The sequence below is a fragment of the Astatotilapia calliptera genome, chromosome 11, assembly GCF_964374335.1.
Source record: "Astatotilapia calliptera chromosome 11, fAstCal68.1, whole genome shotgun sequence".
NCBI classification, from domain to species: domain Eukaryota; kingdom Metazoa; phylum Chordata; class Actinopteri; order Cichliformes; family Cichlidae; genus Astatotilapia; species Astatotilapia calliptera.
In genome coordinates, this window is record NC_137432.1 from 20,172,776 (window position 1) to 20,199,023 (window position 26,248).

At 39.9% G+C, this 26,248-nt stretch overlaps 1 protein-coding gene and 2 long non-coding RNA genes across 10 annotated transcripts in view; all 3 read right to left on the bottom strand.

The window, feature by feature from the left end:
• Positions 1 to 26,248, bottom strand: part of creb5b (cAMP responsive element binding protein 5b) — a 67,788-nt gene that overhangs the window by 2,753 nt on the left and 38,787 nt on the right. For all 8 annotated transcript variants that reach the window (XM_026185984.2, XM_026185983.2, XM_026185982.2 and 5 more), the window contains exon 8: positions 826 to 1,155. In XM_026185984.2, the coding sequence (XP_026041769.2) occupies positions 826 to 1,155 (330 nt within the window). The remainder of the gene's footprint in view (positions 1 to 825; positions 1,156 to 26,248) is intronic.
• On the bottom strand, positions 13,853 to 14,497 carry LOC145431806 (uncharacterized). Its single transcript, XR_013912111.1, has 3 exons — positions 14,357 to 14,497; positions 14,137 to 14,240; positions 13,853 to 14,032 (listed from the first exon to the last, which is right to left on the bottom strand). It is a non-coding gene; the product is annotated as an uncharacterized LOC145431806 (long non-coding RNA).
• On the bottom strand, positions 23,860 to 25,673 carry LOC145431805 (uncharacterized). The gene is made up of 3 exons (XR_013912110.1): positions 25,559 to 25,673; positions 24,427 to 24,455; positions 23,860 to 23,999 (listed from the first exon to the last, which is right to left on the bottom strand). It is a non-coding gene; the product is annotated as an uncharacterized LOC145431805 (long non-coding RNA).

Here is a 26,248-nt window from a genome sequence, read left to right on the forward strand (position 1 = left end):
ACATATACTTGGCTAGGTCAAGTGTTTTCAGTCTTCAAAACATTACATTTTTATGAGAAGCATGGAAAATGCACGCCACTTTAATGGCGGCTGCACACACAGACAATGTTGTTTTAAAGCTTTAATGGTACATTTAAAACATATAGTGAAATGCACTTCATGATGTGGCACTCTGTGCTGCAAAAAGGCTTCAAAGAACGCAAGGACAAAATGCCTCTTTTTTTAATGCCGTGAGCAATACTGTCAGTTAATACTGAAACAGGTATATTCACAGATAAGACGTCCCAGAAGTATAAGCCAAGGCTATCTGTTCCTCTGGTTTGTAAAACTTCTTCTGCGCTTGAAGCATGCCGTGACTACATAATTGCAAGTGGTTGGTGCAGTGGAGCAAAGTTTTCAAAAGACAGTCCTGAACATCCTTTTGTAACCGTTTCTGAACTCTTCGTGACCCCTTCTCTCCATGGCAGGCATCCAACACTGACCTGTAGCTGACCAAACAAAAAGGAAAAAATACTTTTGCGCCGGGTGCCAGGAAACTCGCTATTAAGGATGCAGCAAGGGAAAATGCGTTCATCCACTCACTCGCTGTGAATTCTAAGCATCATTTTAGCCATGCTTCTATACTAAACCACTAATAGCTGACTTCAAAACTACTCAAAAGCCTTCCAAAGGACTGGCTTGTTTTAGTCATGCTGCATACACGCTGACTTCTAGCTGTGTGAGTGATTTTAATATGCAGTGTAGTTAATGTGTTATTGAACTTGTGGCTTTGCCTTTGGGCTGCCTAAAAGCTTCTCAGCTCTCTCGGGGAGACGATTTGCTTACCTGTGAAGCAGAGTGCATCGGAGGGTGCGGTGATGTCTGATGTGGGTGCCCAGGATGAAGATGGGGGTTGTGGGAGTTGTGATGGGGATTGTGTCCCTGCGGGTGATGGTGTCCACCCTGAGCGTGGCCCTGGTTGTGGTGGTGGTGTCCGTGGTGCTGGTATGCGTGCGGAGGGGCTTGCAGGTGCTGGTGCGGGTGCGAGTGCGAGTGCATGTGATGGTGAGCGCCTTGGTCCTGCCGTGATGACATCATCTCCATCATGTGGCCCATGGAGTTCATGTTGCCGTTTGGGATGGCACCGGGGTGGTGTGAAAGTGCAGCCTTTAGCCTCTAAAGGAGACAAAGTGGACACCAAAGACAACATTTAATATAAATCTCTGGGAGTATTTCGTCATTATGTTTGTACATATTCGCCTCCATCAGTGTGATGATTAAGCGCAGACTACGACGTGACAAATGGCTTCATAAATCCACATGTCAGCAGGACAAGTCAAAGCCACTTAGGCTGTCCTTCATCTCTCCTTCAGTCCTGTCATTCTTGCTCTTTACCTTTCATGACTGCATCCCACCGGTCCCTGCTCTTCATATTCACAACAGCCCCTCTCTCTCTCTCTTATGGAGCACGTGTGTTTGTTTGTGCATTTCTGCTGGTGAGATGAGATCGCCGGTAAGGTGTGAGACCTCAGAACGCTCCCTTACTGTTGACCCAGCAACAGGTTTGTTGCTTTAACTGTGTGGTCTACTTAGCACTGACTGAGACGGTGTCTCTGAGCAGTCTGAGATGAGAACCAGAGAGAAGCACACTAAAAGTGCACTTGTGTTCCTCATGTTTACCAAATACACCTCTCCACTAGAGTGTGTTTTTCTGGGCACCGCATAAAGACGACCGCAAGCGCAAAAACCCAGCACAAACCTAGACATAAATAAAAAATGCATGACATATTTACAGTTTAATAGCTTTTAACAGGTTGCAAAACCTTATTTAATGAAGAACCTTTTTACACTAAAACACTAACACTAAAATACATGGAAATTAATTATTCCTTTTACAGTTGATCTCCTGAGACATGTTTAGTAAAAAGTTAGCAGCAAAAATGAAAAGAAAGACATTGTGTCTAAGGCTACTGTTGTGAATTCCACAACGTTTTCTTTTCCCTTTCCCAGTATTCTCTTTTTCCTCTCTGCTCCCTTCCCCCTTCTCCCAGCTGCTGTCAGTAAGTCCAAGGCTCCATATCTTTTAACAACCTTCACATTCATGATTCCCATAGGGAATGGCATCCAGCTGGTCTGGATCACAATGCTAGGACATAAGCAGAGCACAACACCATCCCTTCACTTCCCGCTCACACTGTCTATGAGTGGAAAGCTTTTTACAAGTAGTAAGGCAGCACAGTCCAATAAATCATTTTAGAAGATTGGGAACAAAAAAAGTGACTGTGTTTTACCATATTTACACATTATGTGTGTGTGTGTGTGTGTGTGTGTGTGTGTGTGTGTGTGTGTGTGTGTGTGTGTGTGTGTGTGTGTGTGTGTGTGTGTGTGTGCGTGCGCGTTTGGAGTTAGTTGTCTTTTCTACGGACAGTGTGGGATGCAGAGAATTGCACATGAAACCGGCACAGTGAATTTATGACCTTGTCGAGCCAGTTTTAGTTGACTATAGTTTCTGTTTGTCACAGAAAGGTATGCCTGACACTTTGAAGCAGGTACTTTTCTGGAAGCGCGAGATTTTATCTGTTGTACCTCACTATGAATGTTATTTTAAACTTCTACACTTCTAATGTCATAGATAACACATCGTAAACCAATATAATCACACCCTAACCCCACTAACGGCCTTCACCAAAACCTCTAAGAATTGTTCTCAGGGGCCACAACCCTTCCTTTTTGTGACCAGAGAGACATGGGTTAAAATACCACAGTCTACACACAGCGAGTGTCTTCAAGCCTGCAGCTGTCAGCGGCATCATAGTCACACTGAGTCTTACTGATGCACTGAGAAGTCTCTGACTTTCTTTAACACACTATAAATGGTAAAATGGTAAATGGCCTGCATTTGTATAGCGCTTTTCTAGTCCATAGGACCCCAAAGCACTTTACACTACATTCAGTCATTCACCCATTCACACACTGGCAATATAAACTACAAACACTACAAATAGTTACAATCTGCAAAGGGTAGCTATCTGGAAATAACATCTTAAAACACGACAGCTAATTGACATGCAGCTGAAACAGAAAAGGGATTTAAAGTGCTTACAGATCAATCATAGTCACCAGTGTTGACAAGGACATCTTCTGTACATCACAGGATGAATTCTGAGTTTGACAGCTCTCACTGAGCACCTTCCCTGCAGCCTGCAGTCGATCAGTATGAACCAGAGAGGTGAGACCCACGCCTTTTGTGCAAGAGAAAACCAATCAAGGTCTGGCAAGCTCCTGCCACTCAAGCAGGGAATCACCTAAATGAATAAAAGCCAGAGGAGTTTGCTGGCAGCATGTCTACCTTTGTAGTCTCTATAAGACGTTTAGTAAGCTGATGGCCGGTAAGATGCTCTTTTGGTGTCACTGAAACTCCCTTCTAGAAAGGGAGGACGCCAGGTGGAAGACAGAGAGCATAAATGGTGAAGGGGAGTATTAAGAGAGACAAAGACTAGAGGTGGGAAGAGATTAGATGGATTCCAGTGTCTCTTCCCCACACACCATTAGCCTGAAACAGCATTTAGTCATTTGTCAGCGTCTCAGCGAGCTGTCCAGCTGGCACTATCTGTATATTAATTCAATTAGCCTGCATTCAAAGCGGCCTGCGAGTGTCAAAGTACAGAGGGACTGCAGGTCAAAGAGCCAAGGGGCCGATGCACAAGCCTTAGTGGCGATGGTTATATACACAACAAAGTACAAAAGTAACTGAATGTAATGCAACACAAGTTAATATAATACAGTTCAACAGAGACAGCATAGCTATTACACATAACAAAATCAATCAAAGAACTACAGAAACATCTTGACAACATACAACTTAAATTTTTAGTACACGCATAGAAATTAAACCACTCTCTTTGACTGGATTAGCTGGCAGGACCTTCCCACTTACATGATGAATAATGGAAAATCCAGCTCTTTAAATAGGCAGTATGAATATATAAATGCACCACCTTAAACTGATAGGTTTAAAGAAAAGGACACAGTTAAAAGAGAAAACCCTTACCGTGATATAACCCTATTCCTGAAGCTAGCTCTGTACAAGTGTCTACCTCTCCTGCATCTGAAGTCGAGACACAGCTCAGTTAAACCCAGCTCAGCCAAAACTTAAGTCTTTGTATCCAGAACCACAGTGACGCAACTAAGGGACGTTAGCAGAGTGATGATGAGCAGGCTGTGATTCTCAAACACCTTCATCAGCCCCTTAATGACTCTTTAACACATGGTTGTATTTCCCCAGACTGTGCTAAGCACAAGAACTTAACCACCATGTGCATTTTACTCTAATGACACACACACAAACATATACATTTCTCCTGCAGCAACATGGCTGCCACAGAAAACAGTCATTAAATCAGTGCAGGTGTTAGCTTGCGGCTGTGCAGAGCGCTCAAAGATGGGACGGTATGCATCCTGTTCTACCACCGTCTGCCCTGCTGCCAAGTTGCAACAGGAAAATGAAGTCTCCGTGACACCATTAGAAAGTGGTCAGCTTCCTTCACAATAATTTTTATATAGTAGCAGCATAAATACACGCATTCTGACAGTATACTGAAAGTAGCAGTGCTATTGATTTTCCACCATCCCTGATTCAGCCATCTTTTGCCCAGAGGGGAGCTATCTCCTCTCAGACCTTTGCCCCCTGACCTCTCCACTCCCTCTCCTTTTTTTAGGCCTCTCTCATTTATGTGGTTTCAGGGATACCAGGTGATCATCCATTAATGATATTTATTAATGGCTGTGTCCTCTCTGACACAGGGGCTTTGAGTGATGTCCCTGTGAGTGCTCTGGGCACATCCTGAGAACACACTCAGGTTTCTGCTCACCAGATGACTTCATGTCTATTAACCCTGGGAGGAGAAACCATGATCATGAAGCAGGTACAAAGGGAAGAGACCACGCCTGCCTAAGGATGGGTAAATCAAACCTAGCAAGGTCAGGGTGAGCACTTTTATTCCCCTTAAAAGTGGAGCATTGTACTATCAGGGGACCTGTGGCCCTCTGGCGCCTCACAGTAGGTTTGAAAGATTTGATCAGTCTGTGGAGTCACAGTTCAACTGCAAAAAGATCAAAGATTCAAATGGTGCTCTTTCGCTTCACATTTAAGGGTCCGCAGAGAAACATTAAAGCTTCTGTCTCTCACTGTCAGCTTCTTTGTTAACATCAGGCAAGCACAGTGATCGTGAGTAAGCACACAGCATTTCTAATTGCATAATATATCAAAGCTGTAACTTTCCGGGAGTATTTTATATATGCCTCGGCCCCCCTACCTTGCACTCTAAACCCGACCCGGGTTCACCATCTGCAGCTGAAAGCAGGAGTTTGGCTCTGCTGCTTCGCCAAGCACTCCACGGATCCTGTTCCATCCTCCTCATCTCCACCGCCAGCACTACCCACCAGTGCCTGTCTACAAACCCACTCTCTGTCCCCTAAAAAGCCCATACCCCCATTAGTTCAATTTTATTAGATTTCCCTCTCACCCAGAGAGGCAGTAACATCTACCACCCCCTCTCTCTCTCTCCTCTTTCTGTTTCTCTCTCTCTCTCTCTCTCTCTCTCTCTCTCTCTCTCACACACACACACACACACACACACACACACACACACACACACACACACACACACACACACACACACACACACACACACCTCTTGCCTTTTCCTCCACCCCCTCTCCCTCTGCTTGCCAAGAGCTGGGGACTGTTAAACTGATTTCCTCAGGGAACAGTGAGGCAGACAGTCTGATGGGAGTGCTGGGCTGTAATATCGCCCCCTCTCTCCTCTCTCAGGTTCTGGGCCAAGCTGATCAGAGCTTCCCTGTGGTTCCAGACACAGACATGGAGATGGACATAGACTGACTGTTCAGCCAGGGCCAGACGTTCCGGTGGTGCTCGGAGGAACCGTGGCAGTATGGGTGCAGCAAGACACACGCCCACTGAGAAGTGTGCTCCAAAGCATGCGCTCATACTCTTGGCAGCTTCTGCAGCCTGTCAAGTTAATGGATGGGCCTCTGACTCCAGTCTGCATATCCCCACTGTTCCCTCTCTTGTAAAGCCCTGCTCGAGTGCAGCCTACATGGTTATCACTACACCCACTGTCACAATCTTGAATACAGACAATGCCCCTGAGTGAGAGAGACAGACAGAGCATGAATACAATGCTAAACACTTACATACTCTTAAGTTGTGGGATTAAAAGAGGCATCACGAGTCATTGTGTCGATAAACGTAAGTGGAATCAAATGTAGTTTGAAAGATGTTTAAAATATCAGATCTCTAATGTTAGTGTATTTTGGCCGTTACAAATCTTTCACAATAGCTTTTTTTTTATTAATGGTTTGAGTTTTGGTTCTTGTTCTCTGATAATAAATAGCCCCTCTTTACCCGCACTGTCAATACACCCACAGGTGTGAGAAGCCACTTGTGTTTCGACATGCCAAAATTTCCAAGAAGTAATTGTTGAAAACATGAAGCACGAACTTGTCTGATTCAGATCACCTCCTCAGCATTGTTAAAGATATTTTGGTGTGAGTGTCTTGTTTTTTTTGCTCAGGCTCCAGGAGTGCTAATGGTGGCTGGACCAGTCCGGTCTGGATCACGCAGTGTTGATGGCAGCTGGTTTACCCAAGCTTGGCTCTGCTTGTGTCCCTTCCCATTCATAGGCCCTGAACCATAACCAAATGGCCTTCACATACACCACCCATCAGCACACCTAAAAAAAACAAGCAGTCATCCAAAGACAAACAGATGCGACACTCTGTGCCACCAACGCCACTCTTGTCACGAAAACTCAACCCAACATAGAAGCGCACAATCACACACACACACAAAACTACTCAGAAGCTTCCTCCTCTTCCATAAAGCTTGCTGATCTTGCTTCAGAGTGTATTATGAGCCAGGAACATGTTTTACTCCTGCTAGGCCCCCTACAGCCCCTCAATCATACTAGTAGTACCTTGCACAAGCTTTCGCACCAATCCTTTGCCCAGGCAAGCACTTTAGCACATTTTCAACAATACTTTCCATTTACAGTTACACATATATCACCATTCACATACACTGGTCACATGAGCGCTGGGGTAAAAATGAAGCAAAAGGTCAGCTATTTCTAGAAAACACAACAACACAAAAACAGACAAACAGAAATGAAAAAAGTATAAAAATAGATTTTTATTTTTTTAATGCATTTATTTTGATTGGCCCCACAATGAAGTGGAAGTGAAGCGAAATATAACACATTAGTATAAAACAGCCATGGCAGCAGAAATCATAGATCAGCTGTTGTCTCAAAGCAAGTGATGCTTTGAGCGCTATCCATCATCAGAGAAAACTATGGTGATGACAAATGTGTACCGACGCAAAGGTATATGAGCAGAACTATAATGTGGGGTTTTTTCCATTTTAATGACAATCAGAAAACAAACTCTCTGTCACTGTTTTGTAATGAGAGTTTTTAACCTAAAACTTGATCAGCTGCATTTCCAAAAGTATCTGTTAATGGTTATAAAGTGGTAAAAGTATGGATGCATGCACGTTGTAAGATGAATATGCATCAGTACGGCTGTACCTTGAAAACAGAAAGGATCCCAAACTGTGGATCTGTTCCCTAAGAATCAGGTCAGCAAATTTTGGGGGTTGTGTTCTATATCAAAGCTCAAGACCCTTCGTATTTACAAAGTGGATTTGTGCTTGAATTATCAGGTAAAATCTTTTATTTCAAAGTTTTGTTTTGTTGTAACTGTGCACGTGCTTCTGCTGTAATTTGTCTCTATTCTTATAGTCAAGCTCTCTGATTTTAAAAAGTGCTATTTAATAAAAAAATAAATAAAACTAGAAAGTGCATTTTCTGAAGAAACTGCAGTGTGAATGCTTGAATCTGAATGTATGCACTGAAATGAATTAATTACTGAATTTAAGTTAAAAATCTTGAATGAGATAAAAAAAAAAAAACCCGAATTTAACCTGAAAACAAAAGTGCTGAACTGCTAAAAGCTGAAGGTTACACAGAAGAAGAAGTTGGAAAAAAGCTGAAAATGTTTTAATTGTAAATTAGAAAAACCTAAGAAATGAGAAAAGAACATTTAGAGTCAGAAAACATCTGAATGAATATTAAAAGGTCATATTCTTTGAATCACTGAATGACTAAAATGTGATCCCTCCACTTGGACCCACACAGTTTAAAAAGTTTACATCTCTGAGCTTTGAAAGACAAAATGTTGGAAAGAGAACAACGATGGCGACGTTTTGAGGGTAAAATGATGGCTTTAACACTGTGGACACAGCAGCAGTTGAAAGAGAAGTGTTTAAGATGAATTTTGGCAGAGTGGCAGAGAGAGCTCGTTAAGCAGGCAGGTGTGAGCCTGGTTGCTATAGTGACCGCACCCAATGGCTCCATACACACGCACACAGACATGCGCCTCACTTTTGCTGCTTAAAATGAACAGAAAAGTCAGGCCGAAACAAATCGTTCCCAAATGAAAAGTAAAAGTCGTATTGACAAAATTCTTTCACTGTGAGCGACAGCAATGTCTAGTCTACCTAATTCTCAGTTTTCATGCCTGTGGAGCTTATTATATGGACGTGGTGACAGTGGAAAGACACCATGCTCTTCTGATTTTCAAACGAACCTTCTGAGCCATTTTAACATTAGAGTCTATGGAAGAGTTGGAGGGAGGAGGCTGTGCATTGGTGACATTTATGAAAGAACCATAACACCTAGGACAATAGTAAACACATTGGATGAAAGAGGACAGCCATGGCTACGTTTTGAGGGTAAAATCATATCTGTAGAGCAAACGCTGTGGACACAGCAGCAGTTTTAAAAAAGATTTTAAGATTAATTTTTTTGCTCCTCTCACTCTAGCAGTTGAGATGTCTCACTCTAGCCCCAACATTCCGTCCCATACACACCCATTATAAACTCTGAAACGGGTGAAAAAACATCATGAAACTTAAACTGGAACTGAAGAAAAAGTATAATAGATATTGAAAAGATAAATACAAGTTGAATAGTTGAATGTCTTGTCTTCGTTTTAAAGTTTGAATGGTGGCTCTATGTGAACGTATGTTGAAGTAGTAAGAGTTTAAAAATGAGTAAGTTGAATGAGAATTTGAAGGGTCTCCCCATTGAAATACATGGGAAATTTTTGTTGAATAAAGTTGAATAAAATTAAAAATATAAATGTTAAAAATGAGAAAAGTAGAAGCACACCATTCCAAAAGAAGAGGAATCTAATGGTGTTTGAATGGTTTTTCTAAGTTGAACGGTTTTGAAGGAGATAGTCGGCGAAAAACGTACGGAATAGAAAATAATAACTAGAAAGTGCATTTTCTGAAGAAACTGCAGTGTGAATGCTTGAATCTGAATGTATGCACTGAAATGAATTAATTGCTGAATTTTGAGTTAAAAATATTGAATGAAATTTAAAAAAAAAACAAAAAAAAACAACCAAATTTAACCTGAAAACAAAGGTGCTGAACTGCTAAAAGCTGAAGGTTACACAGAAGCAGAAGTTGGAAAAAAGCTGAAAATGTTTTAAATGTAAATTAGAAAACCCTAAGAAATGAGAAAAGAACATTTAGAGTCAGAAAACATCTGAATGAATATTAAAAGTTCATATTCTTTGAATCACTGAATGAAGAAAATGTGATCCCTCCACTTTGATCCACACAGTTTAAAAAGTTTAAATGTCTGAGCTTTGAAAGACAAGATGTTGGAAAGAGAACAACGATGGCGACGTTTTGAGGGTAAAATGATGGCTTTAACACTGTGGACACAGCAGCAGTTGAAAGAGAAGTGTTTAAGATGAATCTTGGCAGAGTGGCAGGCAGAGCTCGTTAAGCAGGCAGGTGTGAGCCTGGTTGCTATAGTGACCGCACCCAATGGCTCCATACACACGACACAGACATGCACCTCACTTTTGCTGCTTAAAATGAACAGAAAAGTCAGGCCGAAACAAATCGTTCCCAAATGAAAAGTACATGTCGTATTGACAAAATTCTTTCACCGTGAGCGACAGCCATGTCTAGTCTACCTAATTCTCAGTTTTCATGCCTGTGGAGCTTATTATATGGACGTGGTGACAGTGGAAAGACACCATGCTCTTCTGATTTTCAAACGAACCTTCTGAGCCATTTTAACATTAGAGTCTATGGAAGAGTTGGAGGGAGGAGGCTGTGCATTGGTGACATTTATGAAAGAACCATAACACCTAGGACAATAGTAAACACATTGGATGAAAGAGGACAGCCATGGCTACGTTTTGAGGGTAAAATCATACCTGTAGAGCAAACGCTGCGGACACAGCAGCAGTTTTAAAAAAGATTTTAAGATTAATTTTTTTGCTCCTCTCACTCTAGCAGTTGAGCTGCCTCACTCTAGCCCCAACATTCCGTCCCATACACACCCATTATAAACTCTGAAACGGGTGAAAAAACATCATGAAACTTAAACTGGAACTGAAGAAAAAGTATAATAGATATTGAAAAGATAAATACAAGTTGAATAGTTGAATGTCTTGTCTTCGTTTTAAAGTTTGAATGGTGGCTCTATGTCAATGTATGTGGAAGTAGTAAGAGTTTAAAAATGAATAAGTTGAATGAGAATTTGAAGGGTCTCCCCATTGAAATACATGGGAAATTTTGGGAAATTTTTTTTGAATAAAGTTGAATAAAATTAAAAATATAAATGTTAAAAATATGAAAAATAGAAGCAGTCATGTCCAAAAGAAGAGGAATCTAATGGTGTTTGAATGGTTTTTCTAAGTTGAACGGTTTTGAAGGAGTAGGAGTACAAAAAACGTACGGAATACAGAATAAAATATAACTAGAAAGTGCATTTTCTGAAGAAACTGCAGTGTGAATGCTTGAATCTGAATGTATGCACTGAAATGAATTAATTGCTGAATTTTGAGTTAAAAATATTGAATGAGATAAAAAAAAACAAAAAAAAAAACTAATTTAACCTGAAAACAAAGGTGCTGAACTGCTAAAAGCTGAAGGTTACACAGAAGAAGGAGTTGGAAAAAAACTGAAAATGTTTTAAATGTAAATTAGAAAACCCTAAGAAATGAGAAAAGAACATTTAGAGTCAGAAAACATCTGAATGAATATTAAAAGGTCATATTCTTTGAATCACTGAATGACTAAAATGTGATCCCTCCACTTTGATCCACACAGTTTAAAAAGTTTAAATGCCTGAGCTTTGAAAGATACGGTGTTGGAAAGAGAACAATAATGGCGACAATTTGAGGGTAAAATGATGGCTGTAACACTGTGGACACAGCAGCAGTTGAAAGAGAAGTGCTTAAGATGAATCTTGGTACAGTGGCAGGCAGAGCTCGTTAAGCAGGCAGGTGTGAGCCTGGTTGCTATAGTGACCGCACCCAATGGCTCCATACACACGTACACAGACATGCGCCTCACTTTTGCTGCTTAAAATGAATAGAAAAGTCAGGCCCAAACAAATCGTTCCCAAATGAAAAGTATAGGTCGTATTGACAAAATTCTTTCACCGTGAGTGACAGCAATGTCTAGTCTACCTAATTCTCAGTTTTCATGCCTGTGGAGTTTATTATATGGACGTGGTGACAGTGGAAAGACACCATGCTCTTCTGATTTTCAAACGAACCTTCTGAGCCATTTTAACATTAGAGTCTATGGAAGAGTTGGAGGGAGGAGGCTGTGCATTGGTGACATTTACGAAAGAACCATAACACCTAGGACAATAGTAAACACATTGGATGAAAGAGGACAGCGATGGCTACGTTTTGAGGGTAAAATCATACCTGTAGAGCAAACGCTGCGGACACAGCAGCAGTTTTAAAAAAGATTTTAAGATTAATTTTTTTGCTCCTCTCACTCTAGCAGTTGAGCTGCCTCACTCTAGCCCCAACATTCCGTCCCATACACACCCATTATAAACTTTGAAACGGGTGAAAAAACATCATGAAACTTAAACTGGAACTAAAGAAAAAGTATAATAGATATTGAAAAGATAAATACAAGTTGAATAGTTGAATGTCTTGTCTTCGTTTTAAAGTTTGAATGGAGGCTCTATGTGAACGTATGTTGAAGTAGATACAGTTTAAAGAGGAGGAATTTGAATGAGAATTTGAAGGGTCTCTCCATTGAAATACATTATAAATTTTTGTTAAATAAAGTTGAATAAAATTAAAAATATAAATGTTAAAAATGAGAAAAGTAGAAGCAGTCATGTCCAAAAGAATAGGAATCTAATGGTGTTTGAATGGTTTTTCTAAGTTGAACGGTTTTGAAGGAGTAGGAGTACAAAAAACGTACGGAATAGATAAAATATAATAATAATAATAAAGATTCGAATAACAATACTGTGAATGCTTTTCAAGCATTCACACTAATAACTAGAAAGTGCATTTTCTGAAGAAACTGCAGTGTGAATGCTTGAATCTGAATGTATGCACTGAAATGAATTAATTGCTGAATGTTAAGTTAAAAATCTGAATGAGCTGGAAAATACAGAATTTTTAACCTGAAAATAAAAGTGCAGAACTTTTGAAAGCTGATGTTCACACAGAAGAAGTTGGAAAAAGCTAAGCATGTTTAAAATGTAAATAATAAAAAGATGAGTAATGACAAAAGAAAATTTAGAGTCAGAAAACCTCTGAATGAATATTAAAAGTTCATATTCTTCTAATTGAAATGAACTTAAAAGATGAACAAACATTCTGCAGAAAATACAAACTTTAATATACAGCATGATGTTTTTCAGACATATACACATGTGTATATCATGTTTAATAGTATTACATACATCAATTTGTTTTGTATGTCATAGAAAATAACATAAAAATCTTAAGTCATATTTTACAGCTTCTTTCTGAAAAGGACTGGTAGAATAAAGAAAAATAACTAAATTAAATAACTAAATAAAAAATAATGAGCAACATATGAAATACATGAAAATTCAACTTTTAAAACCACAATCCTGAACCTTTAAATTGTGTTGGTTTCTTAGAACATGGCTGAACAGCTGTTTCTATCGGTCTACTTAATCTTCTGATCTGTCTACACATCTTTTTATTACTCATTCTTTTTTATGTTTTAATGTAAACAGAGTCCACACAGTGGTAAAAGAGAACTGTATAGAGATTTGTGAGTAAACTCAAATGAAAGCCTAAGGTGGTGACACAGTTTAACACATGCAAATAATCAAATAAACACATTAGTCCTTTTTGTGAACATGGATAAATAAGTATCAATACAGCATTGTTCAGCCATGCCACTAAAGGCTTTTTTACACATTGTTTTAACCTGGGCTCAGACACAAAGTCCCAAATTTAGTTAGTCCCTGACTTTGAGTTGTGGTTATGACTAATTATTATACACAAGGCTTTATCTATCTAAACTCTAAGGACACAAATATGAAAAAACCTATACTTACCAGCTGATACCCCACACTACACACTAGGTGTGCCATGTGACCTGAAACTTTGGTACAAAATCATCATAATCATTCTGTTAACACTGTTTTTTAACGCTGTTTGTGTTGCTGTTCAGCAGTTTAAAATGTTTTAGATTGGATTACATGGAATGAATTTGAATTTTCTTGGGGGGTTTTGTGTGTGTTTCGTTCTCAGCAGATTTTTTCTTCCATAACGTTGAATTCCAGTTACCACATTTCTGGTCATATGACATCCCAAGTGCCCACTTAAAAAAATCCCTACAGTTAATTCAACATTAAAACAAAATAAAAAAATGTTAAATAAATAAAGGTTTGCTCTGTGATGAAATATTAAATAAGCATACATTGTACAGAGCACTAACAATGAAAACAATCCTTTAGCCTGTTGATCAGAGAGAGGCAGTCATTATGTCCATTTAAAACCTGTAATCACAGAGCACAATGTTTCTGTGAAACTATGAAGTCCCATATGATCCTCATCACGTCCAGTGACTTCAGAGTGGATCCTCCCTGTCATCCGGCCAGTGTTTGATGTGTGGCAAGCAGCACAGAAGCAGGATAGCTGAGGACTTTAAAAGAAGAGCAGAAAACGGGAACATATGTAGTTGTAAATGTAAATATCAGTGATACTTGTCTTGTCAAAGGGAATAAAATAATGAAAATGTTAACTTACACACTCATTTAGAGAGGATCTTGACACTGCACAGAGGAGGCACAGTCAGTCTGACAATGATGGTGATCTCCAGGGATGTTTTCCTGCAGCAACATTCCTGCCAACTGGCCATATGATCCAGAGTAGTTGGTTTGTAATGAACAGAAAGGTGTATATGTTAGGTAGTGTGCACTCAGAGCTGGTCCTAAGAAACAAACACATCCTGTAATAAACTGAATACCTGTAGTAGTGCTGCTGCAAATATGAAGCCCTTCTATCATGAGTGGTTTCAAAGAAGGTGTTTTGGAGGCTCGGTCACAGAAACTGTGCAGTCTGTTCAGTCCTGAGTGTCTCAGCTCTGATGGGGATGGATCACAGAGGGAAACACCTGAGTACAGACATTACAATACACTCTAACACTCCTAAGGTCAAGTGAAAACACAATTTAAACACTTTACAAAGAATGAATACATGTTTTCATGGAAATAATGTCATTAACCCTTTTTGTTGTGAGTAAATCTCACCGACTGCTTGTGGGACAAGCTAGAAGGAGGACTTATCACAGAATGTCTCCTGTGCTCCAGATGTGAAGTCTCACGCTCTGATCGTACGGCGATGAAGATGGTGATGATGAAGCCTCTCTGATCTGTGGCATTACAGTTTCTAGCTGCTATGTGCTTCACACTGTTGGATCTTACATGTGAAGCTTGGAGAAGACACAGGAGGACTGTGTCTCTCTTAAAAAAGAAAAAGGGAAACCTAACACCCCCCCCCCCCCCCTCAGCTCCCACCGTAAACCCCCCCCTCAACTCCCCAACCTCACACCATCCAATGTCTATACAAATGTAGGGTATCAGCTGGTAACAGAAAGCAAGTGTTACATATGTACTACTTATGTAACACTGCTGAAACATTTCTGGCCAGAAATGTGCAGTTATCAACCCAGACCCACCCTGATGATTGCACTGGCCGAAACATGATAAAAGCTCATAAAAATGTATGTTTCATCGAAATATTTGTCCAAAAATATAATCGTATACTTTTGAAAAAGTTTAAAGTTTATAACAAACCAAAATAATAACATTTTTGTAAATAGTATTTCAAAATAGAGGCACACATAAAGTGGCTTAACTGTCATTATTGCTGTAATTAGGTTTGTTTGTTTGTTTGTGTTTGTTTTTTTAAAAAGCAACCTTTAGTCATTATTGTTCTCTCAGAAACAATGAAGAAGCTGTTGAACATTTATGTGTTGTGTAGGCAATCCTCTGGTCCACCCTCCCTCCCTCCCAGCCACGGTGAGACTGGGGCAGCCTGGCAGGATGTTGAAGCCTGGCTGCAGAGAGGATATGCCTACACTATTCATTTTAAACTGCTATATTTGATTTTTCTGACATTTATAGGTTACTGTTAGTGAATTTTAGATTTTCTGTGATAAATAAAATTGTCATCTTTTACTGATCATTACTTAATTCATGTAATTGTATTTTATGTAAACAATTCAACCATTATACTGCAATGCAGAGCGTCAACTTTTAAATATCGCTCTACTTTCTTAAGTCATTCAAAAATATAGAAATTACTTACTGTATTCAAAGATCTAGATCATGAATCATCACAGGACAATACACAGTATACTGGGTCATGGTAACTATGGTAGGTCTTCAAGACTCCAGAATGGAGACATCGATCTGGCTGAGAAATGAAAATTAGGTCAAGCAGTGTGTTCTTCTCTGTGGTAGGGGCAGTGATGACCTGTGCGTATCCCCTAGACTCAAACAACTCCATGATTGGTTTGTTTGCACTGGATAAAACATTCTCATTAAAATCACCACAAACTATGATGGGATGACAGTCCATGATCTCCAATGAGTCTAATAGGCTTACCAGGTTTTTCAGGAATTGCCTCAGAGTGTAGTCTGGAGGTCTGTATACAACTGCAATCAGAGCACTGACTGGTGCTTCAACCTTTAAAGCCAGAAATTCAAGGTCAGTTACATTATGGATGTACTGTTTTTCATGCACTTGAATGTCACTTTTCACATAAACAGCAACTCCACCACCACTTCTGTTTGCCATTTGGGGAAAGTTTGTGTAGGACAGGTGTCTGTTGCGTTTGAACAAATTGTAATTTTCCAAGTGGAGACTCTCTGCGACAAAAGAGCCCCGCAGGTGTGTTTCTGTTAGGCACAAAACATCTGCTAGACACAATTCATGGTGACTTTTGATGTCATTAATGTGAGCTGGCAGTCCCTCTGTATTATGATGAACAATGGTGAAAACCTCTGACCTGCTGAGGGTTTGTCTCACGTGTAGAAGAGGCATCATGTCATCAAGGTTGGCTTGTCTCATGTTCTCAAGTGCTGCAGTGATTTCTGGGTTGGTGAATATTTTTTTCTCCTCCATATCAAGAAGATACAGTCCACTGAGAGACGTCACTCTACTGACAGCTACGTAGGCCATGCCGGGCTCAAAAATGCTCTTAAGAGAGACAACAGCTGATGTAGTTGTCATACCCTGTACCTTATGTATTGTACATGCAAAGGCCAGCTTCACTGGGAACTGTCTTCGTACCACTCCTTTCTGCTTCAGATTCTCCTCTGCTCTCTCAATGTACACCATGTCGTCTGCTGGTGTGCGGTTATTCTTTCCAGATGTCTCATTATCCATTTTAAGTCCAAGTTTGATGATGTGTTGGTCGTTTTCAGAGTGAACTACTCTAAGTAGTTTTCCAAAAGCTCCATTAACCAAACCATTTTGTATGTCAATGTTTCTGGTGAGCATGACACGAGCTCCTTCTGCAACTTTCAGTGTGTCTGGTAACTCGTTTTTACCTCCTTTCAATGGTCTGTCTTGAAGTGCCATTCTGCCAGTTCTAGGATCTTTTCTATAATCATCTGCATGGATGTCAATGATATGAGTGTGGAGCAGAGCCAGTGTTGAAGAGTTGTGTGCATCCACTTCTTTATTAGTTGCAAAAATGTGCAATGCATCAGTCGGACAATGGGCTGGTTCAGTTATGGCCTGTAACAACAAATCTCTATCTGCTTCGCAAAGCTCATCCAACTTTCCTTTTACACGAATTCTGTTCAGCATCTCAGCAAAGACAACATCATCTTTCTGACGCATAATCTCAGTCAGAGTGATCATCTGAAAATGCTCCCGCCACAGGTCGATCTCGGACGGGTCGTGCACACAGAGAGGTTTAGACTGTCGCACTGGGGGTAGCTGATAGAAGTCTCCGACAGCAATGACTGACATGCCTCCAAAGGGTCTCCGAGTCCCTTTGATCTGTTTGAGTCTTGCATCTACATATGCAAAGAGATGTCTTGACACCATAGACACTTCGTCAATGACGATTATTTCAGCATTCAAAAGTTCTGATCTGACTTCATCCAGCTGATTGCCAAGTCCCTGAATGGGAGGTTTTAAGCTTCTAGGCAGCTTGAGAAGAGAATGCAGTGTTGTTCCAGAAATGTTAAAAGCTGCAGTCCCAGTGAAAGCAGTTAACAGGACAGTGGGTTTTGATATGTCAACGTCGTCTGCATATCTGGGCACTTTGCTCAGTATCTTAGATGCTTCTGAGTAGATGCATTTGATAAGATGTGATTTTCCTGTTCCAGCACCACCATTAATATAAAAGAAAAACTGCTCTGGATTTAGAGCACAGACTCTTTTAATGCACCAGTCTCTAACTGCATAAAATATGCAGGCTTGCTTCTTGTTCAGATTCTGAAACATCTGACGTAACAATGTGGGATCAATAGCAGGGGGTTCCCTGATGGCTCTGACTTCTGTTGAAGCATCAGCCTGACGGCTGTAGTCGGGCACATCTTCCTGTTCATTTTCATTGTCTCGCTCTCTTTCTTGTTCGACAAGTGGCAACCTTACGAGATCTGATTCAGGTGCCAGATTACACCATTCGTCAGTCACACCTCTGTTCTGCTCATATTCCTCAACAGCGCTCTCGATCTCCTCACTGTTTTTCTCATATTTTTCTCTGTTTCTTTTGACAATGTGTTGCACGTACTCAAGACGGTCAGTACCTGGTAGCTGTACACAGCCAGCACCATAGAAAGCCTGATAGGATGGCAACGATGGTGTTTTCAGTTCGTGGTCTGAACGATGAGGAAGGTACAGTTTAAGCAGTCTTCCGTAATATTGCTCTGGATGTTTTTCTTGTGAGCAGCGGTGAAATCTGATGATAGCAGGCTTATTGTTTTTGCGCCTTTGCACAAACCCCATCTCATTGAGAAGGGGCAAAACATCTTTACCTTTTTTCTGTTGGCCATAGACAATCCTGCAAGTAGCAGCAAAGTCTGCCATGCACATCTCCTCATACTCTGGTGTTTCAGGTCTGGCTTTGTATTTGTCATTCAAAGATGTCATCCAAACATTGGAAGACTCAGGTGTTGTGTTGTCCAGAACTGACAGGGGACGACTCATTTTCACAGGATTATCATCAGTTGGAATGAATATTACAGCACGTGAGCATTGCTTCATGTGAAGACCACATGCACGAGCAACACACTCCTGTGCACTGATCTCTCGCTTCTTTGAATATGCCTGCATGACGGCTCTCATTTCATCGCACTCATTTACACTGTCCTTATGGGAGTTCTCAATGACAGTTTTCAGGTACTCAGATAGCCCGCCCTCTTTTTTTGATATATATTTCATTAAATAATTTGCAGCACCAAAAGCATCTAAAACAAAGCTTATGTCGATATTACTGTTCCAGGCTTCAAGCAGATGTGGATTATAGCCGTTTATCCAAGAGTCTTTTGGATCACGCTTTAGTATGATCGTACTCCTCATGTTCATTTTATTCAGGTATCTCTGATATTCTGCATGTGTCAACTTGCATCTTTCCAAGAGCTGCTCTAAACTCATGGAAGCAGTTTCAGGTTCATTCAGCAGCTGGTTCAGTGGTCTGAGCTTGTTCTTTGCCGTTTCTACTTCCAGTGCATCATCCTCACTGGGTCTTGTGATCATTGTCTCATTGCAGGGTGGTTTGGGAAAACCAAAACGGCACCCGGAGCTTAAACTCCTAAAGCACGTCTTTGTGTGGTTCTTACTGTGTTTTTGCACTTCTGTTACTTTTTTGTACAGTTCAGGTTGTTTATGTGGATCAGGCAGCTGAGCTGTGATGTATTTGTTTATAAAATCAAGAACAGTTTGCTCATCATCCTCCTCAAACACAGGAGCACCTTCTACCCACAGGAGGCAGTGTATGTGTGGGCTTCCTCTGTGCTGAAACTCAACTCTGTAAAAGTAGTCAATGACTTTGCCAAGTGGCTCTGCGGGAGATAAGAGTAAATCTCTGAATAATGCTTCAACTCTCTTGTCAAACATGCGCATTGTTGTGACAGGATTGCTTCTCAGGATGTCACACTTTGCTGACCAGTCGAGTCCTTCAAAATTCACTTGTTCACCTTGCTGCCTTGTTATTGCCTCGATCACTTCAGGCCAGCGCATTTCAGCAGCTGAAAATGTGCAAAAGAACGTGGGAGTTCCCAACTGTCTGATCATGGCAAAAAGATCTCTTGTTGTTTTCTCCCAATAGGCTGGGGTTCCTCTCAGAGGCTGCATGAATCTCACTGCATCTTTATTTCGCACCAGTTTCTCCACCTCATGTTTATCTTGTAACATGCCTGAGGTTATTTTTCTACCATCTCTGGTCAGAGGCTTTGCCTTCCTTAACTGTACTGTCATGCTGGATGTAGCCAAGTGTATTTCAGTCACAAACTGTGCAAAGAATAAATAGTTTGTGTCTTTGGCAAAACGATCATCAATGCAGAAAAGTCTTGATTTGAAATACCCACTGGGGGATACTTTGATCAGCCTTCTTTCATCAAGTGTGTTTTGGCCTGTAGGAAACTGCACAGGGAAGGCCATGGCCTCCAGTTTAGGTGTTTTGAAAAAACTTATTGGATTGTTTCTCTCTGCAGGAGCAACAGAGTAGATTCCTTCACTGAAACATAATATCTCCTCAGCCACATCAGGGGGCTGCAAACAGGACTCGAGTGCAAAACCACCATTAGTCAGTCCATCTGCTTGCTCTGAATCATCTCTCATCTGTTCATGCGATTGTTCACCATCACAGGGTAACATGTCAATGTCCTGTTCATTTATATTTTGTGCTTCACTCAGTGCATTTTTCTCACAGCTGTCAATTTCCATTAAATCAGCCTCATCATAATCGTCCTCATTCATGTTTTCATCATCATCCTCATCATCTTCATCAGGAAGAGTTGGATCACACAGCTCAGCATCATCTCTGATGCTCACATCCTTATACTGTGGATGAATCTGCTTGAGTTTATGCAGTGCTTGCACAAGTTTAGACCAGCTTACAGTCTGAAACAGCTGATGACCTTTGTAAGACAAGCGTCTCTTCAATTTTACTCTCAAGACCTGAGAATTAATTCTCAATCGAGGTAGTGTTTCAACAGTTTCCTGTACCTCTGATGGGACACAGACCACATTTCCTCTAATTGCTCTTTGTCTGCCTTTGGGAAGAGGAATGATCTTGGCAAATGGTATGCACTTGGCTATGAGATGTCTCTCCAGTATGTTGAGATCAGAAAGTTCAGCTGGAATATCAGCAAGATCCAACTTATTGGCAACAGCAAGTGCTGGCATGGATCCATTTTTAAGATGATCGTGGCAGGTGTGACATATCCACTCTCTCTTTCTCTCATCAGGCACTTTGCACTGCTCATTTCTGCAGTTTTCATCACAAACATGAACAAACTTTCCTGTCAAACATGTTGCAACTACATGTGGGTTTTTGACATACTTTGACCTTGTGCAGGGTCGCACTTGGTTTGGAAATGAAGCCTTGAAGCATACAGTACATGGGTATGATGGTCCAGCTTTGATTTGTGATTTGAACACAGATATGGCCTCGTTGATCACACTGTTGTCACTCTCTTGGGTTTGTCTGTTCACCCATCTGTATTTCCTTTTTATTTTCATTGCACATCTCATGTTGTGCATAATCCTGAAGGCAAGATTACTTTGATACCTGTCTCGCATTAGTTGTTTCATTAGTTGTCTGTGTCTTACTCTGAATGCATTGTCACGTGCATAACGCTGAGTCACTCGAGATCTCTGTCTCTCTCTGAATTCAGGGTTTTCTTGATACCTTTTAGTTATATAGTTTTTTTGTTTTTGTCTAAATTCAGCATTGTCACAGTAGCGTCTTTTAATATATTGTTGTTGTTTCTTTCTGAATTCATCGTTCTCACAGTAGCGTCTTTTAATATATTGTTGTTGTTTCTTTCTGAATTCATCGTTCTCACAGTAGCGTCTTTTAATATATTGTTGTTGTTTCTTTCTAACTGTAGCATTCTCAGAAAAACGTTTTTTAACATATTGTTTTTGTTTCTTTCTGAATTCATCATTTTCACAGTAACGTCTTCTAATATATTGCTGTTGTTTCTGTCTGAATTCATCATTTTCACAGTAACGTCTTCTAATATACTGTTGTTTTTTCTGTCTGACTTCAGGATTGTTTTTATATGCCTCGCTTGTGCAAGACTTTTTCTTTTCTTTGTACTCTTTGTTTGAAGCATACTTTTGTCGTTCTTTCCTTTTTTGGTTTTCTTTTCTCTGATTTCTGGGTTTCTCTGATGCCATTAATCTTCTTCTCATTTTTTGCCTTTGTTGTTTATTAACTTTTTTCAGTTTTTGTAAAACTATATCAGAAAGATCACAGGAAGCAACATTTGTTATTGCAGCATTTGATTGACATAAAAAAGCATCCCTTGATGGAAGGAAACTTAATTCACTGCATAGTTCTTCAGTTGGTATATTAGGAGGTTCATTCTGATCTTCATATGATGTGAACTGAGTCACGTGGACTTCTTTTTGTTTCACCGGTGGCGTACAAATGGACATTTGACAAAAGATGTTCTCAGTCAGATCAGTCGTTGTGTTTCTCCTTGGAGTAGAGGAGTTTGCTTCATCAACAGTTGTATCAGAGTGAGTAGATGCCACAGCAGTGGCAGCTGTTGGTCTGCAGACTGTGTCTGTGATAGTATCACTCAGGTTCACTGTGCTCATACTGTAGAACTGCACAGGCTTCAGTTCATAGTTACAAGAGGGTGATATCTCCATCATTTCATAAGAATCTTGGATCCTCTTAATCATGTCACTGAGGAGAGTGAATTTCAGCATCACTGCTGTACCACGATTACGTGACTGTAGTAGTAGAGGAAGACCACTGGGTGTTCTGGAGTGTGGATCAAAGAAACCATATTTGCCTGATGTGGATCGGAACACTGCGATACACAATCCACTCATAATCAATAAGGCATACTGCACATCTGACAACAGGCAGCTCAGTCCTGCTTCTAAGCTGAGAAAGGTATCTACTGCCTCCTCTGGAGGTTCTTCAAATGTCCCATACCGGGAAGGCTGTGTCATGTCGACATCATACATAGACCAGCGAGCATCAACTTTGTCTGGCAGCTCATCGGTTGCCAAATGAATATTTTTAGGAAATCTTTTCTTGGCCTCTTTGTACATCACATCACCTTTATCCAAGACCAGATTAAGGTCAGCTGTAGTCATGTTATCATTCTCATGAAGGAAAGCAAGAAATGTGAGTGAGTTACATGTGCACTGCTTGTTTCTGGAGTCTCCATATTTGGGATGAGCCTGGCTGTGAGATGCACAGATATGTGTAACAGAGGGCTGGTTTTCAAAGTTCACTCTTTCTGCATGAGATGGTCCTGCCACATCACTGTGACGGCCTCTTTTTACAATATCAGCATAACCCACCTGTGGGGCACTTGACACCTCAGGTTGGTCTCTATGGTTTACCTGATGATCATTAAATTCATGCTGCAATCCAATCTTTACAGCATCTGCATAGGATACCTGTTGTACATGTGCAGGAACATGTTGACCTGCCTGTTTGACACCATCAGCATTGGTCTTTGCAGACACAAAGTCTTCTGCAGAGCTCTGAGGAAAATCACACTCAGCTTGTTCACATGTTGGTACTTCATAAAACTCATGGAACTTCTTCCAGCGTTGTTTTGCAGCTTGTGACTTTTTCTGCTTCCTTGGCATTTTTACACAAGTGTTTCTCTTAGTCTTTAGAAAATATGTTTATAAAATAAGAGTGGCACAGAGCAGGAGATGTTTTCTTTGTCTTTATATTTCAGTTTTTATTTCTCAGAAACAGATGTCTTTGTTTGTTTGACAGTTTGTCAGTCAAGAGAATAATATGCACTCTCTTTATTGGCTTGGCACAACTTAGCAGCAAGCGCAAAGTGAAAAACAGCTAGAGAGAAAATTTAGAAGAGAGAACAGACAGAGCAGGAGAAACACGGCTGGGAAATCACAATCAAACCGTGAATTAGAGTTTTCTTTATTTGTTCAGTTTGTTCTCAGGTAGAGGCAATATGCACTCTTTATTGCTTTAATGGCTTGGCGTTTTTCAGCAGCAAGCCAAGAGTGAAAAACAGGTAGAGAGAAAATTTAGCAGAGAGAACAGACAGAGCAGGAGAGACACGGCTTTAAATCAAACCGCAGAGTTTTCTTTGTTTGTTCAGTTTGTTCTCAGGTTGAGGCAAAATATGCACTCTTTATTGTTTTATTGGCTTGTGCATTTTTCAGCAGCAAGCCAAAGAGTGAAAAACAGGTAGAGAGAAAATTTAGCAGAGAGAACAGACAGAGCAGGAGAGACACGGCTTTAAATCAAACCGCAATAAGATTCTTGGTTTGGCAAAATTTCTCACAAACCACAGGGTGAAATACAGATGGAAAGAAGGCAGAGACAACAGGTGGAGTAGGACAGAAGATAGAGGGGTTGGGGGGTTGGGATGTGAGATAGAAGACTGGAGATCTGGTCCTTGTTCTTCTTCTGCACACTGTGAACAAAAAACAAGAAAAAAAATTTTTTAATAAAATTATATCACATGGTAATTGTATGAACTAATTGTGACTACTGAAAAAGGACAAAACAAATATTCAAGCTAAACTGTTGTCGGCTGCCATGTGCAAAAAGTTGAGCAATTTGGCACTTTTTAAAAGAATAAATATTTAATTAAATTCAGCAATAATATTTTTAAATACAAATATGACTGAGTGAATTGTTAACTAATCACATGTAATGTGCAAAAATGTACGAAAAAAATATTTTAGCCCAATTGTTAAGCTGAACTTATGTGTCTTTATTATAAAAATGTGTTTAAAAGGTCTAGCACAAAGTTTGAACCCATCACTTTAAAGCTTATATTAGTCAGATTATTTTTTTAAAATTTTGGTGTACTTCTCTAACAGTATGTGCACACCTACCAGGCAAAGCACAGATGTGAGTCAAGTTCCTGAAAGTGTAAGACAAGAAATAACATGTTAGTTGTCTGTACAGTTTTATCAGACTAACAAAAAAACAAAGCCCACACGACATGATACACTGAACTTATAGTCAGCAGGGTAATTATAGAGTAATATAGCACACCAGCTGATACAGCAGCCATTTTATAATTCAAACTAATTAACTGAAGTATTTATTTAAGTACTTATATAAGGCTACTGTTAGACTGTTACTACCCTTAGCATCGCTAAGTGCTAACACTAACTTCAGTTAGTGTTAGCACTGCTGGTAGAACTAGCACTCTTACTGTTAAAACTGAGGCACAATGGCAATAATAAAGCTCATTTGTTACTTTTGTCTCACTGACCGCCAATAAATATCACAGGAATATCACAGGAATATTCTTTTTGTCAGTTAAAAACTGCTAAGGCTAGTGTTGGCACTATAGCTAGCGTTAGCATTGATGCTAGCATTAGCATCGAAGCTAGCATTAGCACTGCTACTAACAGCAAAAGTCATGAAGTACTCTTACTGTTAAAACTGAGGCACAATGGCAATAATAAATCTCATTTGTTACTTTTGTCTCACTGACCGCCAATAAATATCACAGGAATATCACAGGAATATTCTTTTTGTCAGTTAACAACTGCTAAGGCTAGTGTTAGCACTATAGCTAGCATTAGCATTGAAGCTAGCGTTAGCATTGAAGCTAGCGTTAGCATTCCTGCTACTAACAGCAAAAGTCATGAAGTACTCTTACTGTTAAAACTGAGCCACAATGGCAATAATAAATCTCATTTGTTACTTTTGTCTCACTGACCGCCAATAAATATCACAGGAATATCACAAGAATATTCTTTTTGTCAGTTAACAACTGCTAAGGCTAGTGTTAGCACTATAGCTAGCATTAGCATTGAAGCTAGCGTTAGCACTGCTGCTAACAGCAAAAGTCATAAACCTATATAAATGGTAGCAAAGGTTCTTTTTTTGCTTTCTTTATTCTTTGAACTCTGTTGAACTTTAAAAAGACTTGATATGTGAGTTTAAATGTCAAACATGTATTTTTACCATCATAAAATTAAAACAGTGCTGTACTGAGTGTATTGTACTTACCACAGCAGAGAGCAAAGCGGAATGACGGCAGTTGGTGCAGTGATTAGTTAAAGACTGATGAGGCGTTCAGGTGGTGCTTGGAAATTTGAGCATCAGTTTGAACATCAATAATGAGCATATATATTTCTCTGTCATAGAGAGACAGAGAAAAAAATACACAAGACTCACCAGCATACAAATTGGTACTTTTTCTCTTTATGTCACTCATTCGCTTATACTCAGGAAAGAGGGCAACTGGCATTAAATTAGCAAATAAAAAGTATGTCATCTTGAACTGTTTTATGGATTTTATTTTAAGACTACTTTGAGCGTATTCGTGGGGAGATAAACTATACAGACTAAAAACAGAGACATTAAATGAGATTCGATTATTTAAAATGTGGGAAAATACACTACAGACAGGTAGATGCTGTGAGCTTTAATTATCCAGTCAGAAAAGATTATTTTAAAGTCATCAACTGACTAAAACTGCCGAGGTATGAAAAACCTGTGTGGAGAAGACAAGTCCACCAATACACAATCAACTTGAATTTAACAGGGCAATAATTCAGGTCTCTATTCAGTTAGCCTATATTAACTACTGACATACTGTTAATCTGTGGCAAAAGCCTGTCAAACCTGTCTTATTGTACCTATTGAAAAAGTTAATCTTACTACAACTGCTTAGATGTAACACACATTTTTGATTTA